The sequence below is a fragment of the Pseudoliparis swirei genome, chromosome 18 (genome assembly GCF_029220125.1).
Source record: "Pseudoliparis swirei isolate HS2019 ecotype Mariana Trench chromosome 18, NWPU_hadal_v1, whole genome shotgun sequence".
Classification (NCBI taxonomy): domain Eukaryota; kingdom Metazoa; phylum Chordata; class Actinopteri; order Perciformes; family Liparidae; genus Pseudoliparis; species Pseudoliparis swirei.
In genome coordinates, this window is record NC_079405.1 from 5,301,306 (window position 1) to 5,320,211 (window position 18,906).

Sequence of the window (18,906 nt, forward strand, 5' to 3'; positions counted from 1 at the left end):
TATTGTACTTTGCTCTTTTAACTGTTGAAATGTTTTGGCCCCGTTATTGCCAACTTGTTTTAATTGACTACTGTAATGCACACCCAGTCTATTTAATACACTGTTATTGTATATCATTATATATAGCATATCTAATAATATATATTATTGTATATATTACATGAGGAGACCTTTTTAGTGTGATTTCCAGGCAAGGGGAGGGTCGTCCGAGCCGGTTGATGAGAAAGGTTCCTGGACTGGGCCCAGACGAAGAAGAAGGAGGCAGCAGCTCAAGCTGATAAAATCAAGCTACAAGAGATTAGGCTCTAGGTGTTTTTTATTTTTTATTTAGCAGTTACTCTGCGTTCATGTAATACATGAATCAGTGACGGCTTTCATAAATCTGCATGTCTTATTTCCATCACGAAGGTGTACATTCCTCGAAGTGCTGCTCGAATATAGTCAGTAAACTCCAGAATTACTTCAAGAGAATAGAAAACACTTATTCTGTTAATGAGGCTGAAACACACTAGTTTCCAGTTCTTTAAATGAATGACGGTCCTTTCTGCTTACAGTTGACTTAATTATCTTGTAAGATGTTCCACCCATCTGTCCCGTAATCACAAACTGTAATGACATTGACCTCTTCCAATCTACGGCCTGATAATTATCAAGCAACGCTATTTTTATGTTTTATTCAGTTCTTTAAGGAGTGTGAAAGAAAAAAGTACTTAAAGAACAATTTAAGGAAGGTCACAAATAATAGAATAACCACTTGAAAGATATTACGTGCTGAGTGTCTCCTTTATTTCTGCGGGGAATAAATTCATGTCACTTAAAAATGTCACTTTTATTGACCGCTTAAAAAGGCACGAGTAGGCGTGTTGAACAACTTAGCAACAGTCAAAACGTACACAGAATAGAGTTTGTGCCACTGTCTATTAAGTAAAGTGTATCTAGGCTGAATTTAAAGGGTAAAATACATTAACATAAATGTAATACAAGTTTGTGCTCCGACAACGTGTTATGCTTTTGTTGCACAACATCCCATCCTCGTATACACAGGCGAGACGAACAATGCATTGACCGATTAATGCTTTAGCTAACGTTGTGACAGATAAGCTTGTAGACATTATGAAATGGCAGCTTTTGACAGAATCCTAAGGTTTTTTTTGTGTGTCCAGCAATGTTGTGTATTTATCAAACGAGACATTTCATATTTGAATTTCCTTCAGAACGCAAAAAAAAGTACATTCCCTCAAATAACATAACACATAATAGACGACAGCTCGGGATACATCTGACGAGCTCTCCAGGTATATGAAGGTATTTGTATTAGAAAAATATTTTGACTGCATCTACTTTATATTTGCTCGTTGCAAAACTGAAATAATGACGCACAATTGCTCGTTACATTCATACAGAAGAGCTAATTACATCAATGTACTTTAACTTCAGTAAGGCATTGTAATATTTACAACGATGATGAGTTGCCTGTTTGTTTAATTGATTTCGTCACACATCCAGAAGTGCTTATGGTAATAATGATACGGCGTCCAGTTCACAGCCTCGGCATGCAGAGTGAAGTTAAACAGAGAGATGGAGATGGACACGACCACAACGTCTGACCAGCATTTCCCAAAATGTGGTTTTAAAAAAGAAAAGAAAGAAAAACTCTTTTGATTCCATGCTGAACCCGTCGCCCGCATTGTGCCGAGGAGGAAGAGGCGTTCGTCTTCACTCAGAAGCGGACACAGCCACTCGTTTCTTCGGGGCTGTCAAAGTCGCTTCCTTCGCACAGGGACTCCTTCAAGAACAAGAAAAACTGTCACCGAGGTTTGAACATTCATCATGCCATACAGGAAGTAAACAGAGAGGGGGTGGGGGGGGAGTCTTTTAAGTTGCCGTCTGTAAAATGAGGTAATTATGAGAACTGTGGCTGTCCATATTAATGGAGACTCTTTAGCACATTCTCAAGAAGTGATAATCATGAATCGCATCCTGGATCATTGGCTCGGAGCAGGATGCTCAGCAGCCTTCATTTTATGCGATAACAAGGAAATAAATATTTAAATAGCCTGAGATTTACTACAGTATTTTCCCATTTAGTAGATAGTTTATCGAGGTGTCGAATAAATGCCATCAAACAAAGACTTTTACGTTGCTGCAGCCGTTTGTTAAACTACACTGGGATCGGCGTCTGATAAGAGTTTTCCCGATAAGACCTCCGAGACCAATCGAAGCCGGCGGCAGCTCTCGGTCTCGTTGGGCTGTGAAGGTTAGAGAAACCGAAAGATTAGAAACCATCAAGAAACCACCGGGACAACAATGTGACATGAGTTGTGTCTGTGGCATGAGTTGAATTGCGGGGAAGAAAAATGAAGGGCGGGCTACACGTACTAAATCTCCCAAATACTCACAGACAACTGCTTCCTGTCCGAGGCTGTAAGACAGGTTTAGAGGAAGTGGAGAGAGAGAGAGAGATAGAAATGTGGAGAGGGGCTGAAGCACTGTACCCACCATGTAAGGCCCACAAATATACAACACGTACACATATGAATATGCATTTTAAAATGTCAATCTTTAAAAAAAAGTTTGACATCCGTCATTTTTTATATCGTGTTAATTTTCTCAAATGGGATTTAGTTTTTAAAAAAAAGAAGTGGAATCATCACTGTAGATTTATAAAAGGTTAGGTTTAGCCAATAATGTGTAACTTGTGACAAAATACAGAACAAGATATCTTTGGTGTGTGTGTGTGTGTCTAATAGAAATAGACGTGCCACGTTCTGCATATTCAAGCCGGAGAGAGAGACACAGCCCAGTGGTGAAGCGAGAGGTCATGCAAGACAAAACATCTGACCTTGGAAACAAGACAGGTGCAACATACAGAGACCCATTCAAGATATGCAGAGAGAGAGAGAGAGAGAGAGAGAGAGAGAGAGAGAGAGAGAGAGAGAGAGAGAGAGAGAGAGAGCGAGAGCGAGAGACACGGACACTAAATCGTCGAGAGGATCCCAAACTGAGGCGATGCCAAACACAGGTTTGTTGTGATGGGGGGGGGGGGGGGGGGCTGAGTACAGGAGACGGTGACGTATTTTCTTAGAGGGGGAGCCCGGAGCTACGGCACTAACTTGGCTTTGCCGTCCCTCCGGCATCAGCGCCGATGGGGTGGGGGCGAGCGGGAGCCAGGGCTGGTTGCCCGCGCTGTAGAGCCTGGGCCGCTTGACCTGGTCGTGACTGGACAAGGGCGTGTAACTATTCCGCCGGTGTATGAGAGCAGAGTCCATCGGGTTTTTATCCTGGTAGGGGATGAAATACTGCAAGTGTTAAGGGAGAAAAGAAAAAGATGAGGGGAGTAGACAAACACCCGGGGGGGGGCAGTCCTGATCGCACGGACAGACAAACACCTGCTACTGTCACGATCCATGCGACAGGTAGCAGTTCACACACACGGCAGTCTTTCAAATCATCAATCTTCATCTCAGGCTGCAACCAGATGAATGATGACGATGAGCGACAGAACAACAACAGAACTTAACGGTCATCGCAGCTCAAGACAGGCGGAGTCATCAGGGTTTAAGATAGATGACTGACACACACACACACACACACACACACACACACACACACACACACACACACACACACACACACACACACACACACACACACACACACACACACACACACACACACACACTATTATTTCTTCGTGGAGTGCAATAAACAGAATTGGCGTCCGCGGTCACATGTCAAGCTTTGCTTCATCGACACCATGCGCGTGTGTGTGTGTGTGCGTGTGTGTGTGCGTGCGTGTGTTACGCAACGTTGTGGCGCTTCAACCCGACGCGGAGCGACTTACAAGCGGCCGGTGTCGGTGCGTGTTCACCAACTCCACGTTGAGGTAAAACATCTCCACTTTACAACCTGGAGGGAAAAAAAAAATAAAAATAGAATAAATTCTGAATAAAACGTGTGTCCAATAAAAATAGAAGAATACTCGGTGTTATGGTTTAATATGGAGAGTGACACGGATTAAAGGCTTACCGTATGCAACGGGGGTCAGCTTGAGGATTGTGTGGAGCGGGCATTTCATGTACGGCAGATCTTCTATGGGATGAAGAAGAGGAGGGGATATTGCTGTCATGTGTGTGTGTGTGTGTGTGTGTGTGTGTGTGTGTGTATCTGACCTGCACTCTTGTCCAGGAAGTAAGCCAGCAGGCAGCGCATCACAGCCTGGTGGCAGATGACCAACACGTTGCCCTGCCTCTCCAACTCCATGATCACGGGCTCCAGGCGCTGGACGAGGTCTTGGTAGGACTGAGAGAGAGAGAGAGAGAGAGAGAGATTCAAACCCACCACAGAAGGAGACACATTTAAAGGAGGATGAATCCCTTCGTGTGTGGAGGAGCGTCGTCGGGTCACCTCCCCTCCTGGGTACCGGTAGTGATACTTGTCCTGGTCCCTCAAAGCAAACTCCTCTGGGAACGAGTTCTGGATCATCTCATAAGTCATCTCCTCACACACTCCCTGGGGAAGGACGACAGCGTTCACACGTCAAGAGCTGTGTGTGTGTGTGTGTGTCCTTTCACTGCGCACACACACGAAAAGATCCCACGTCATTAGTTTTTTTCCTGTGAAGAAAACACGGCGTGCAGAATTTAAATATAGTCCACGTGGAGATTACATCAAGATAAACTGAAGCGGTATCATTGAAAAGAATGTCAGTTTCACGTGTTTTTAAACCAGCAAACAGACCGATTACACACATGACGCAATGAATCACATCATAGGTACGTACCAGGTGTCTGAAGACCATTTAAGGCTCAAACTAATTGCCGTTTTAACTCATATTCTCGACTATATAAAGTTTTCCCTCGGTGCACCGCCTGAGATTAATGGATTGATTTGAAAATGTTGTTTTCTTCAGGCTTTTGTGTCTGCGTCCTCTACACTGAAGACTTTTCCACTTTGGGAATTGTGTCGTGAGGGAATATATAACAAGTACACATCTGAGGAACTCAAGTCTTTTTCTTTTCATACCACTTCTACTACATCTCAGAATATTGTACTTTTTTTACTGGACTCCAATTATCTGACCGCTTAGTTACTTTACAAACTCAGATTTGTGAAATTGAAATAGCTTATTTCTAAATTAACTTTTTGATTTTGATTTAATTTTCTTTATTATACTTTCCTACTTTTATCAAACTAAGATTGTCAGTTAAAGATTGACTTAAAAAAAAAAAAGCGTGGCACTTTTACGAAAGTAAAGGATCTGAATATACTCCCTCAACAATTTATATTGCGTAACGTTACAAACTCAGATTTGTGAAACTTATTTGCGAGCTCATTTATACATTTACTTTTCATACTTTAACTTAATTTTCTATATTATACCGTCATATTTTTACTTAACTCAGATTTTCAGTTCAAGATGTACTTCTTTACCCGAATACTGACAGCTGATATTGCGCAACACATCCTCAGAATTCTCGTTTCCTCCGGCTACAGCATCGAAAAAGAAAACTTGAATGAAATATAACGACATGATTACGGGACGGACCGCGTCGATCTCGTTGAGTATCTTCCACTGTTCATACGGGACGGCCAGCTCCTCCGCCGTCTGGATGGTTCTTCTCAGTTGGCTCGTCCACACCTTCAAATCAGACAACTCGTGCTCCTCGATGAAGTCTCGCAGGGCGCGGGAGAACTGGACGGGAGCGAGAAAAGAGAGAGCGAATTCCCGTCACCCGTCATGTTCATGACTTCGGTTTAATTAATTCCTTTTGCATTTCTGCCCCATTAGATTCTTGTCCAGGTGGCCGGAGACAAGAAGAGGAGAGGATGTCTCATTGTAATAAGAATGGAGTTCATGAAGAGAGCACCTGTTTCCCTCGAGGAGAGAGTTCAGCGTCTCCTCCGATGCGTCCGTCCACGTTGTGGTCGCTCTCGCCGTGCCGACACAGGTAGAGGCAGTGCGAGTGCACGTGGATGTTCATGAGGTAGTAGACGATCTTGCTCTGGATGTAGTCCTGCACGCGGTTCACCAGGAAGCGCCGGCCCACGTTCATCACCTTGATGAAAGACGTGTCCCTGCAGGGGGCCGAGGGGTCAAGAGGTCAGTTTACAGACAACATCTAGTGCGCCGAGACCGAACTGAGAATACAACCACACAATTTAAAGAATTCAAAGAATTTTATTGCTTGGTTAAAAAAACTTCCAAAGTAAGCTTTATATGAATAATCTTTGAACATATATACAGGACTGTCTCAGAAAATTAGAATATTGTGATGAAGTTCTTTATTTTCTGTAATGCAATTAAAAAAACAAAAATGTCATGCATTCTGGATTCATTACAAATCAACTGAAATATTGCAAGCCTTTTATTCTTTTAATATTGCTGATTATGGCTTACAGCTTAAGAAAACTCAAATATCCTATCTCTAAATATTAGAATATCATGAAAAAGTATACTAGTAGGGTATTAAACAAATCACTTGAATCGCCTAATTAACTCGAAACACCTGGAAACACATTTTCAAATGTTTGATTTTGTTTTGCTGTTATAAATCTTTTTTTTTACTTGGTCTGAGGAAATATTCAAATTTTATGAGATAGGATTTTAGAGTTTTCTTAAGCTGTAAGCCATAATCAGCAATATTAAAAGAATAAAAGGCTTGCAATATTTCAGTTGATTTGTAATGAATCCAGAATGCATGACATTTTTGTTTTTTTAATTGCATTACAGAAAATAAAGAACTTTATCACAATATTCTAATTTTCTGAGACAGTCCTGTATATACACATAGACACACACATATATATACACACACACATACATGTATATATGTTCCAAGATTATTCATATAAAGCCTATATGTATATATATACACACACACACACACATATATATATAAGTGTGTATACAGGCACGTGCACAGATAGAGCTCTAGTGGTGCTCAAGCACCAGCCCCTTTGCCCTGGATGAGTAAAGTGCCCTTTTTGCTGGAGACACATTTTTTTATTCATCCGTATTTAAGAATAAAAGTTACTCTTTCTGTCATCAAGTCCCCCCAAATGTGTTTTAATATCCGACGGGGCATTTATTTGAGTTATTGTGAGAATTTCGCCCCGACATGCTCCGCAGCGCTCACGTGCCCCCCTCCTCCTCCCTCCTCCTCCACTTCCTCCTCCGCGCAGTGCTCCTCGCGCCACCAAACGGGTGCACCTCCTTCTCCTCTGACTCGCAGCACCAGACCAACAGGCATGGACGGATTAAGAAACCACGGGCCCCTGGGCCTGGACGTATCAAGGGCCCCCCCCCCCACCCGCAAAAATAAAAAATAAAAACATTTACATATTTTTTTTAAAAAAACATCGCTAACAAAACAGTCCGTATGGAACAACGATACCGGAGCTGAGCAGACAACATAACGCGAATTATATGACCATGACATGAATGACTTAAGCCTAGCATATACTATGGCGGCGCGGTCATCATCATCATATCATATCAATACAATTAACAGCTACTTCACGCAGAGGCTCTGGATTAGGGGCCCCCTGAGCTCATGGGCCCCTGGTGCCGGTAGGCTCGTTCGGTAATCCATCCCTCAGTAGGACTATTGGGGCCCTGTTACTGACATGAAGGACTTAAGCCTAGCATATACCGGCTACGGCGCATCGTGTCATATCATCATATTCATATCAATACAATGTTAATCACAGCGACGTCACGCGCGGAGGCTCAGGCCCAGGGGCCCCCTGAGCTCATGGGCCCCTGGGCCTGAGCCCGGTAGGCCCGTTGGTTAATCCATCCCTGCCAACAGGTCATGACGGTGTTTGTCCCCTGACGTTGTTTTGTGATAAATCAACCACAACATTAGCGCTGCTGAAAACATGCCGTCACAACTGGTCCGACGTTTCCTAAAAAAATAAACAAACAAAAACTCACGAAATCCGTGATTTCAAAGCCTCGTCCAGCTGTTTACTGACGTTAGTTATGTTTAGAGAATAGAGAGAGAGGAGAGAGAGAGAGAAAAGAGAGAGAGAGAAGAGAGAGGTGAGAGAGAAGAGAGAGAAAAGAGAGGAGAGAGAGAATAGAGAGAGGGGGAGAGAGAGAAGAGAGAGAGGAGAGAGAGAGAAGATAATTCTTATTCCGTTCTATTTAACGGGCTAGTTTAGGATTTGCGTGGCCAGACTGAAAACAAATCATAAGACCTCTCTTGTTCAGAGGGCCGGGCCAAATGTGGAGGCGGCCGTATCTGGACCGCGGGCCTTAGTTTGAGGACCACTGCTCTTGGCTGTTGATGTCTATCAATATCGCTCATTTTGAAAATGACGTCAGAGGGCAATACGGATCCGTATCAGACCAGCGAGGAGGGCGATACGTGGCTGGCATGACGACCCATTAGCCAATCAGAACGCTTGTACTGTTGTTGCTATATAATAATTCATCTTTATTCATAAAGAAAATGTAAGCTAGCGGTCTGATGCTGCCAGAGGAGACGCAGGTCGAGGACAGCTATCAGTTTATTGCTGCTAATGCTTCAACTCTGTCAGAATTTTCTTTTGGCATTGGGTGCCCTTTTTTTTTGGTTTGAGCACCTGCCCCCCAAAATGTCTGTGCACGTGCCTGTGTGTATATATGAGTGTATAAATATATATAATTCTATATATAAGCTATATTTGAATAATATATAAATATATGTGTGTTTTCTTTAAAAATAAAATGTAAACAGTATTTAATAATGTTTAAAAACTAAATAGAAGCAAACGGGCTGTGGTCAGTTCTTACTTGTCGTAATCATCCGGGTCCAACGGCTGGTACGTAACCTTGTAGCACTCGATCCGTTTGAGGAAATCGCCCATGACTCTCTCTCTGTGTCTCTCGGGGTAGTCCGGACTGGACACTTTCACTTCCTGTCACATGTACGCGGCACATTCAAAACAATGTGGCCGTTCCCACACGGCGTGAACATTAACAGATGACTAGTTGGACCCAGACGACTCACAAGAACCCAGTCTAGCCATCGGTAGACCGTACCAGAATATTAGCAGCGATGACCTCCGGGTCGTCACACACCGACTCCACGAAGAACACCTGTTGGGGCAGAGGGCAGCTCACGGGGGTCAACATGTGCACACAGCTTCCTGAACCTGTCCATGGACTCATCAGGTCATGTGATCAGCTGTTACCACGCCAGAGCGCAAAGGCACCCCGTGGAGATCTCTAGGAATCAGAAACATGATGTTTACATCGTCTCTCCCCGAAATGAGTTGTGGGCATTCCTGAAGTGTTTACATTCCTCTTTTAGTCTTTATTCTGCATGTCTTGGTGCATATGAGAATTTAAATAAAAAGGAAGCAGAACTAAGGAGGATGCAATAAAAACAGGCATTGCTCCAAAAGCATTGCTCCGTAGCGCCACTAGTGGTCAACAACTCCACAAAGTACTTCTCTATGTTCTAAACTAAATTGATTAACGAATTAAAACTTCCGCTAACCTTTTTTCGACCAAACTTTAGGGTACAGGGAAACACAAAAACAGCAGACTCAAAAATAATCTTGGGAGTTAAAGGCCGTTTTTAAAATGTAACTCTCAGTCCAGGAAACTGCTCTATGCACATTGTTTGAATATCAGCGGCTATTTGACACCAAAGATGAAATACTTGCAAAATATGAACATAATTAAAGCAAATCTGACCTTGAATGAATGCTCCTTCACGAAAGCCAGAATGAGGTCACGTCGTTCTCTTGTTGTGTTTGTTGCATCAAACACCTATACAATACATAATAAACACAATGGAGGTAAAGTATGACTCGTGTATGATGTGGGTGTTCTCTGGTTATGATTAAGACTGTCTGGATATTTCTTTAGCTTTTTGAAATGAGTCAACATTGAGACGCAGAGCGGACTCACCGCGATCTGACCTCCCTCCGCCAACAGGTACGCCTTCACATCCTGCAGGGCGACCAGAGCGCACTGCCTGAGGGAGAGAGGACACGCATGGATACTCTTTCTTATCCAATAGAATTACAGGGAAAATGTCAGATATCAGAAAGTATTAATAGTATTATGTTGTTGGCATCATGTTCTTCTCAGGTAGGCTGCTAATCTAAGAAGAAAAAAAGCTGAATGGTTGAGGTATTTCTGCATAGGGGATGTTGAAAGTATCTTGGTTCAAAGATCAGTTAATGTGTTGTATTTGGAAAGCTCAGCAGCAGTATATTTGATTTATCTTCAACCAAATATCTTGGTTACACGTTTGATAATCCAAATATATACACTACCGTTCAAAAGTTTGGGATCACTTAGAAATGACTTTATTTTTCAAAGAAAAGCACTGTTTTTTTTTTAATAAATAAAAACATGAAATGATCACTCTCTACATTGTTAATGTGTTGTAATATTAACCCATATTTCTAGTGGGAACGCCTGGTTTCTAATGAAATATATCAGGAGGTTTTACAGCAACTATAACTCATAACTCCTAATGGTACATTGTGTTTGCTAATGTTTTGTAATCTTCTCGCCTTAGAAGATATCTGATTAAAGATCAGAAGCACAGCTAAAAACAGTGAAAACAGGTATATAAATATATATACATATATACACACACATCCATATATAAATATATACACACACACATATATATATACACACATACATATATATATACACACATACACACATATATACTGTATACATATATCTATGCACACACACACACACACACACATATATATATATATATATATCTACGCACATATTCATTTGGATCATTCTTTTGACAGAAAAGTACTATTTTGGGGGGGGTTGATTTATTCTGCCTTGGTGGCGTCCTGAGGGATTCACTGAAGAGAACAACACTGAATTGTCTCTCAGCGTTCTAAGGAAACAAGTTTCACACTTTTGCTAAAAGTGCCCCGTCGTTCTCCTGCCGAGAGCCTCCTCCGTAACTCTGGTATTTCCCAACATGCCACGACCACTCGCCCTCAGGGGGATAGTTTGTTTAGTATATCCCACCTGGCCACCACTCCTCATCCAACGAAAAGCAAAAAAGGGCATTTCAGAAAATGTTGAACTTTTTCCTTTAACCCCAGCAAACCGACACTCAAAAGGTCCGTTCGGCTCCCGTCTGGACCCGGGTCGGACCCCCATGCAACACCCCCGGGATCATGGCCGCTTGTGTCAAGCTTCAGAGTGACAGCGGCAGCTTGTTTAATATCTAGGTCACGATTCAACGCTGGGATGCTGTCAAGAGCCTGTCGCATTTTTACATTAGCCGTGAATGACAAACTCCATTTTGATCACCAGTGCTGGATAGGACCATGAAGGAGAGCCAGAGAGACAGCTGTAATCTTTATTCTTAATCTTTTCTATGGGTGGGGATAAGCAGTGATTTAGTAGTTGATCTAAATATAAATCAGAAGAATATGGTGGTGATACTTTGTCACGGGGCCTTAAAACACAAGTCATGCAGCAGTGGAGGCTGCAGAATACCAAACAGACCAATGTTAATATCCAGAAGGCAAATCAAACTTAAAGATCTGTCACACTGTGACGTACTGGTGGATGGATAATATACAAATGTGCCGTGTAACGACTGAAACAAGAGCACGTGTTGTTGATGTTATGGAACTCACTTCCGTATTTTCATGGCTTCCTCGTTGTCGTGCCGGAAGAAATCGTAGGACTTGTACGCTCTGACGGCCTCTCGGCGGTACACGCCCAAGTTGAACACTGAAAAATGAACACATTACATTAAACTCGGCATTTCAACTATCAAAACTCTTATTCTGAGCCTCTTATTCTCTGATAATCACAGGCTACATCTACATGTCATGTCAAAAGGGGGTTGGGTTTACTACATAAACCAATACAAAGATCAATTCGACCATCAATGCAAAGTATGTCGAAAAAAAATAGACAGTTTCACCTGTAATCAATATATTAGATATCTAATTATGATAGCAACATTTCTGCCAAAAATCCTTTGATTCTCGTCAATATATCTGTGAGGTTGTTTGTTTCATCTTTAGATCAAAATCGGATACAAAATATTGACTTAAAAACCACTAAATTAGTTTATAGATCACAATATACTGTACTTTAATATAAATACACCCATGCCACGATGACCGTATTGATTATGATTTGAAGTCCGTGCAGAGAGCTTGATTTAGATTCACAGCCGGGGGGGAATTAAAAGAGACAGAGACGTCGTCAGAGAGGATGTCGTCACATGTCACATGTATGTCACATGTGTGTGTGACATACTTCCTACCTTTGGTCGGCACTCCGATCCAGTTGAGGTAACGTGTGAGTTTCTTTGACATGTAGGTCTTCCCTCGAGCTGGCAGGCCGATCATCACGATCACCGTCGGACAATTGGTCATATAGGAGGCCCACGCTGCACGGGGAGGGGGGGGGACAGATGGACCAGCACATTAACACAGTTACAGTGTCTGACCCTCCAGTGTTTAGTCACCTGCATGATAACCTGCTGCATACCAGGCATGAGAATGGAAACGTCAGGAGAATACTGCAAGAAAAAAAAGAGCATTTTGTTGCAGGATCATAATAATGAGGCCACGTGTGCGCTGGACTAAAATAATTGTCTCTTTAGACATAAATATCATCAGTGGATCTAAAGAAAGGAGGAAACGTCCCGGGAGAGAAAGGCAATTTCCTTTTAACCCTCCTGTTACCTTCACATTTACTAACATATTTTACCCTCTGGGTCAATTTGACCCCAGCAATTAAAACCTCCAGAAAATTATTAGAATTAATATTGTTTACCAAGTTTAAGTGTGAGGTACTTTATGTTTGTTTGTTGACTACCTAAACAGCCCTTTAAATATATAAAAAAGTTGATCTTTCTTATACGTTTGACAGTGAAAAACAGCCTGGGGTCAAATTGACCCCAAAGAACACCGACATTAAACATTGAATGGGGTCAAATTGACCCTAAAGGTAACAGGAGGGTTAAGAAGAGTGGAACAACCACAGAAGGCGTTCCACAGGGCACAATGCGAGGCCTCCTGTCACAGGGGCCCCAGAAGAGCCCTCACGCAGCCACGCATGAAGAACCCGTTGACATGTCGTTGTTGTGGGAAGCTCGTGGACTTCACTCACAGCACTTCTTCTCATTCATCCTCGTGTCCGGCTTCTTGGCTTCGGCCGAGTTGTTGTCCATCGGCGTGCTCGACATGAGGTTGTGTTGTTCTCAGCTGGGCTGAAACAGAGGAGGCAGATAATGCCATGTATTACTCCCAGCATGCATCTCTGATGGAACAGGGTATTAATGCACACAAAAGCTGTAGATTTAAAAAAAAAAAAAAATAGAAAAAGGAGCAAAGGGTTAAAATGCTGCCACACAATCTGATTGGCTCCTGTGTGTTTACACTGCCGCATGAGTAAGCAATAATGTCCACTGACTTCATGCGACACAACAACATCATCACAACACGGAGAAATGCACAACACATGCTCCGCGATATCAAACATAATATTCCACACAGGACGCATCGCACTCATCCATTTATGTATTTTACCTGATCGATATGTGAATATCGAGCCGGTTCGGGAAGCCTATGTGCGCAACGCCGGGGGGACCGAGAGTTTGTCCCCGCCGCTGCGGCCGGAGGAGCCAGTGTGCTCGGCTTGTCCTTGGTGCGGAGGCGCCTCCTACGCGGGCTGGTGGTGTCCTTTTGAGCGGGAGGTGCGCCTCTACGTCACGTGACGTCTTTCCTCCTCCTTTCCTTTCCTTACCGTAACGATGGTAATAGATCAGATGTCAATGTTATCACGTTATCAGGAATCTTAAAAAGCCTTAAGAGCAGTAAACACCAGTGGCGGCTCCTGAAAAAATTCTCAGGGGGGGCAATTTTTTTGATAATGATTAACCCTCCCAAAACCACAGACCTTCAGACAGCTGTCTATGTGTAGCTTTCTCACAATGCCATCAAGTCATGTGACTCCAGTCAGTGTGACGGCTGTGACTGAACTCTGTCTGTGAGCTTGTAGTTAGTTCATAAGCAGACAGACAGTCTGAGGCCGTCTGTGAGCTGTCTGTCAGTAATCCAGCTCCTGGTCTTTGATTTGGTGATTTTTTTCAACAAGATTTAAATAATTATAATAATAATAAATATGAGATCCCCATTTGTGATTCCTGCATCTGTGCTTTTTCAAATAATAGAAGAAATACAATTGCAATCACTTTCAAGTAAACCAGATTGCTCCACCAGACAAGAACAAGCTAAATGTTGAGCTTTTGTTTTGAAGGGCAACAGCAGAAAAGCCAAACTCACGGAGGTAAGACCTGGCAAGTCGCCAAGAATCTCGGCTGTCGCGCATGCGCAGGCACAACTTGTAAATACCGTAACGTAAACATTTACATTTCAACATTTATTTATTCATGACTGTAAGGTATTCTCAAAACTGGGGCACTACGCAGATGGTGGAGAAACAGGCTTCCGGACACGCATGGATTAAGTTATCAACATTTAATGGCAGGAAAAGTGAATCAAACATTCAACGCGCTCTCTCCTCGTGTCAAGGCTGCAGGCTCTCGGCACCTCCCGAGAGCACAACCTTCCCTTCGGGGCTTACCTGAAAAAAGAGGACGAGCTCTCTAAAAACACGCCGTTTCATAATCCTCTCTTGCGCCGGTCAAACGTCACTTCCGGTTTCAGTCGCTTTCACAATAAGATTCCCGTCAATTAAAGTCACCTTCACAATAAAAGTCTCTTGTTATTGTAAGTCATTTCACGGATTTCAACCGGCTTCGTCAATCTATAATACTAACATACAGTCACTCTCATGCAACATACATTAATTCTTGCCATTTACATTTGCATAGAGTAAACATTACCCCTATGCTTCATAATACATTAATAACAATATCAATATTCTCCTTAATATTGTCTATTATAATATGTATTAATTTAAACCATAAGACCTCTGCAGATGTTATCAAAATAAACTATTACAACTTAACAATGACTTAGTTTTATGTCGGTGTACTTTGACCGTGTGTAATATGTGGAGTTGTCAATAAAGGTCTTTCTGCATTTCCCCTGCGCCTCACCTGTAGTCCTACGTTCCTCTTTCAGGAGCACAGCTGACAACACGGCTGTCAGAGAACCCGTTTACAGGCGTTCTTTAACATCAGGCGGAGATCTTTTCTGACGTCCATCTTCCAGTCAGGAAGAAAACGTTTCAGAAGACACCTCAGAAAATGTTGGAGAATGAGGAACAATGTGTTTCTGATTTTATTTTCATTTTATTTTGGAGAGCGACAGGGAACGTCTCCGAGGTCGACCGATCGACGTGTTGGCGACCGCTGCTCTAGGAGGTCCTACTTCTATTGTTGCCGATGTGTCTTCAATGTTACGCCGACCGAAAGGAGTCTCTTTCAAAGAAAGAATTGAATCGCTGCTGTTGCCCTGAGCACTGGCCGACTGAATACGCCTCTGTCGAAGCTGTATGACGTACTGACAGGGTTGCCAGGTCTGTGTGACAAAACCAGCCCAATGGCCAATCAAAACCAGCCCAAACCAGCCCAATGGCCAATAAAACAAGCCCAAAAAACAAGCCCAATTTCAGAACTCAAAATATGCCTGTGCCAAACCATATACACTGCTTTTAAAGTCCAACAGCATTGCTATCATTGCCAAATGTATTGTAATATCTACAAAGTAACACCAAATGGTTAGTATGCCAGCATTAAAAGCAGTTTTCCCGTAACAGTTATTTCCCCTATGTCCTAAAATGGCCTTGTGCAATTAGATACAGTATATTATCATAAATAAAATATAGCTCTGTGAACGTGAAGACCAATTCACTGACGGACAAACTAACCTGTTGCTTTGTCTTGAGGCTTTCTCTTCCCTTTTCTCTCTTCCACCCTGCCTGGACAACATGAATGTACTGTTTTTACTTCATATGCATTTACTGTAGTTAATGCAATACCTTATTTCAACTGAAACACCTTATTTTTATCATATACTTATAGTTCATACATGTGTAAATAGGCTATGCATTTACTGAATTAAAATAATTTCAGTTTACCTGTTTGACTTGTAGAAGGTGCCTTACAGTAAAAAAAGAAAAAAAGAGAAAAACTCCTTGAAATGGAACTATTTACAATTTCCAATGTCTTTTGTTTAGACGCTTTGAGATCCCTCGCCCTCTTGGTCCTTGTCATACATGTCTGTACTGAACAAGGCCAGCATCTCTCTGGTTGGCTCGAACTGGTGGCAGCAGATTCCATGCCTCTGCATGAAGGCCCGAATGCGAAGGATGTTCTCCAGAAGGCTGTCTTTCATTCGATTGCCCAATTTGGTCTTGATCAAATTCACCTCCGAGAATGCTCGTTGGACTGCTGCGTTGCTGAAAGGCAATGCCACAAGTGAGAGGGCAAACGATCCTAGCTCATCAAAGAGCTTGTCACCGCAGCATCAATGTGATTTTTCACTTCAATCCAGAACTGTTCGGTTTTGCAGTCTTCTGTATTCTCCCACTGAAGCGTGTCCAGCACTCTCCACTGTTGATCAAGCTTGCCGAGGTTTCCTGTGTACAGGTGGAGAAATGACAGAGATGCTAGCTGGGGGTTTTTCTGAACACTGAGCACCGTAGATGGACTCAAGACCCCGAGAGACTGGAGTTGCTGCATGTTGGTAGGCAGACGTTGTTTCATTTGCTTCGCAAATTCAAGCAGGTATTCTTTGCAACGTTGTTTGACGTTCTCTGCTGCTGGTGCATGTAGATTTGCATTCTCCAGCTCCATCTGGAACCGAATTCCATAATCAACAGCGGAGAGAGGCAGCTGGTTGGTTTCAATGGCCCCGTCAAAGGCTATGATCTCTGTCCACCTTGAGCTGTCCAGGACCACGGTGCTGATTTTTGTGACTCTTCGTAGCAGGCTCAGATAGAACGTAATGAGTTCGTGGAAAAGCCTGCATGGATTTGTGTTTTCCATCTGAAACATCTTGTTCACTCGGTTTGCCTCCTGGACGATGGGCTGAAGGAACACGAAGTAAAGTTTGTTGACTGGATCAGAGTACATCTGAAAGACAATCTCCGCACTGTAGCTTCGGTCCTTGTCTTTTGCCAACTGGAAGTGCAGTCTGAGCTCTTCGTACTGGTCGAGCACCCGATTCAGGCACGCGCTGACAGCTAGCCACCTTGTGTCTGAAAGTTGGAGGATTTTTAGTGGAGCTTCTCCAACGTTAATTGTTTCATAAAGTTGCCTGTAGTTTTGCTGGCGGAGAGTACTGTGTGAAAACCACGCATAAGTTTGCGAAATCTGGTATTCTATGTTTCTCGGCAACACACGCATTGCATATGAGGAGCACAGCTGAATCGAGTGACACACACATTTCACAAACACGACGTTGGGGTTGTGCTCTCGAAATTTTGTGAGAAGTGAATGGTTCTTGCCGCACATAGTATTGCATCCATCGGTTGCGAGCCCGATGCATCGTTTTGGACACAGCTTGCATTCTTGCAAAAAATTCAGCAATGCTTCTGTTATTGAATTGGCATCTCCGCCGTCTAAATTTTTGATACCAGCAAAAGTAGACACAATGCGCTGCTGTGTTTGGCTGTAGTATCTTATGACAACAGCAAGCTGTTTTTGCATGCCCACGTCGGTACTTTCATCGATAATTAAAGAATACAGTTCTTCCCCTATATCCTTTAGAAGCTGGTGCTGCATGTCTGGGCCGATTACGTTGTTTATGAGTGCAGAGCATTTCGTCCTGTGCAGTTTGATGTCCTTCTGTGCAATTTCACCAACAAGCTCTCCCAGGTGAGTCACGGTCAAAATGCTTGAATGGCAAGCAATGTGCGCTGTCATTTTAAGCTCGGCTAACTTCACAGAGTGGTCAATTCTCACTGTGGTTATGCCACCGTCAAACAATGTACGCACTCGACAACTGGAGAACGGAGCAGCATTTCGAATGTGTTTCCCCGTTTTGCTGTGGTTTTGGAGATCACTGTGGTGCGCACGAATCTCGGTTTTGCAGTACCGACAAAAAGCTTTGGTATCATCCCCAGCCACACGTTCTATCCATTCTTTAATTCCGTTTTCACTTTCCCATTCTTTTGTATATTTCTTCCCGTATTTAGCCCACTTACCGGGTGGCATGTTTCTCCAGTGTAGCTAGCTACACTAACTACCAGACCAGAGTTGGGATCGAGCGGGTCGCGGGAGACTGAGAGCGGCGAGAGCTTTAGGTGCGTGTGTGTATGTGGGCGTGTCCCATGTCCATGTGTGTACGTGCTGATCTGGAGTCAGTTTGGTAGGATTTGGGTAGAAATAAATTATTTCATTTAAAATATGGATTTTTATTTAAAGATATTCATGTAATTTGCATGCAAAATAGGTGTACCCGAACCAGCGGACAACAAATTCAACCCGCGGCAACACTTCAAAAGGGGCCCAATTCCGCGGTTTAAAACCGCGGAATTGGCAACACTGCGTACTGAGACGCTTTTACGTCGATTAATTATGACAAGACCTGGAGGGGCGACTCCTCCCGGAATCCATAGAGAATGCATTGAGAGCTCTGTTTTGTGAAAAAAATGGGTTTAACATTGAGTCAATGGGAGAGGTCTGGGGCGATTTTCATTTCGCCCAAAATCGCCCCAGAAGGGGCGGGGCCATTTGAAGCACGACTTTAGGCTGACTGAATGACTGTTACCTGATTGGACAATGACACACAGAGGCAGAGCAGACGTCTAGTGGTAGAATGCGACTTTTTTCTTTTCTTTTTCTTTTTTCTTTTCCCCCGAGGCAGTGCGTCGCTCCAATCGCCCTTATGGACAAGCCGCCCCTGGTAAACACACGAGAGTTCTGCAGAGGAAAGAGACGTTTTGATCCGTGGATGAACAAAACATTTATTCATCAC

At 43.1% G+C, this 18,906-nt stretch overlaps 1 protein-coding gene across 9 annotated transcripts; it reads right to left on the reverse strand.

Moving 5' to 3' along the window:
• Positions 1-764: 764 nt before the first annotated feature.
• On the reverse strand, positions 765-14,936 carry pfkfb2b (6-phosphofructo-2-kinase/fructose-2,6-biphosphatase 2b). 9 transcript variants are annotated; one of them, XM_056437216.1, is made up of 19 exons: positions 14,603-14,936; positions 13,546-13,752; positions 13,127-13,226; positions 12,276-12,401; positions 11,635-11,731; positions 9,908-9,974; positions 9,692-9,766; positions 9,032-9,088; positions 8,783-8,907; positions 5,871-6,078; positions 5,549-5,695; positions 4,408-4,512; positions 4,173-4,302; positions 4,030-4,092; positions 3,845-3,909; positions 3,114-3,299; positions 2,400-2,422; positions 2,140-2,249; positions 1,700-1,786 (listed from the first exon to the last, which is right to left on the reverse strand). In XM_056437216.1, the coding sequence occupies exons 3-18, from the start codon at positions 13,200-13,202 to the stop codon at positions 2,162-2,164; spliced, it is 1,638 nt and encodes a 545-aa protein (XP_056293191.1). In that variant the 5' UTR covers positions 13,203-13,226; positions 13,546-13,752; positions 14,603-14,936; the 3' UTR covers positions 1,700-1,786; positions 2,140-2,161. The 9 variants fall into 9 exon arrangements, with proteins under 9 accessions (XP_056293195.1, XP_056293199.1, XP_056293198.1 ...); XM_056437215.1 differs by having other exon boundaries at positions 13,546-13,757; XM_056437218.1 differs by having other exon boundaries at positions 3,114-3,281; positions 13,546-14,935.
• Positions 14,937-18,906: the final 3,970 nt, after the last annotated feature.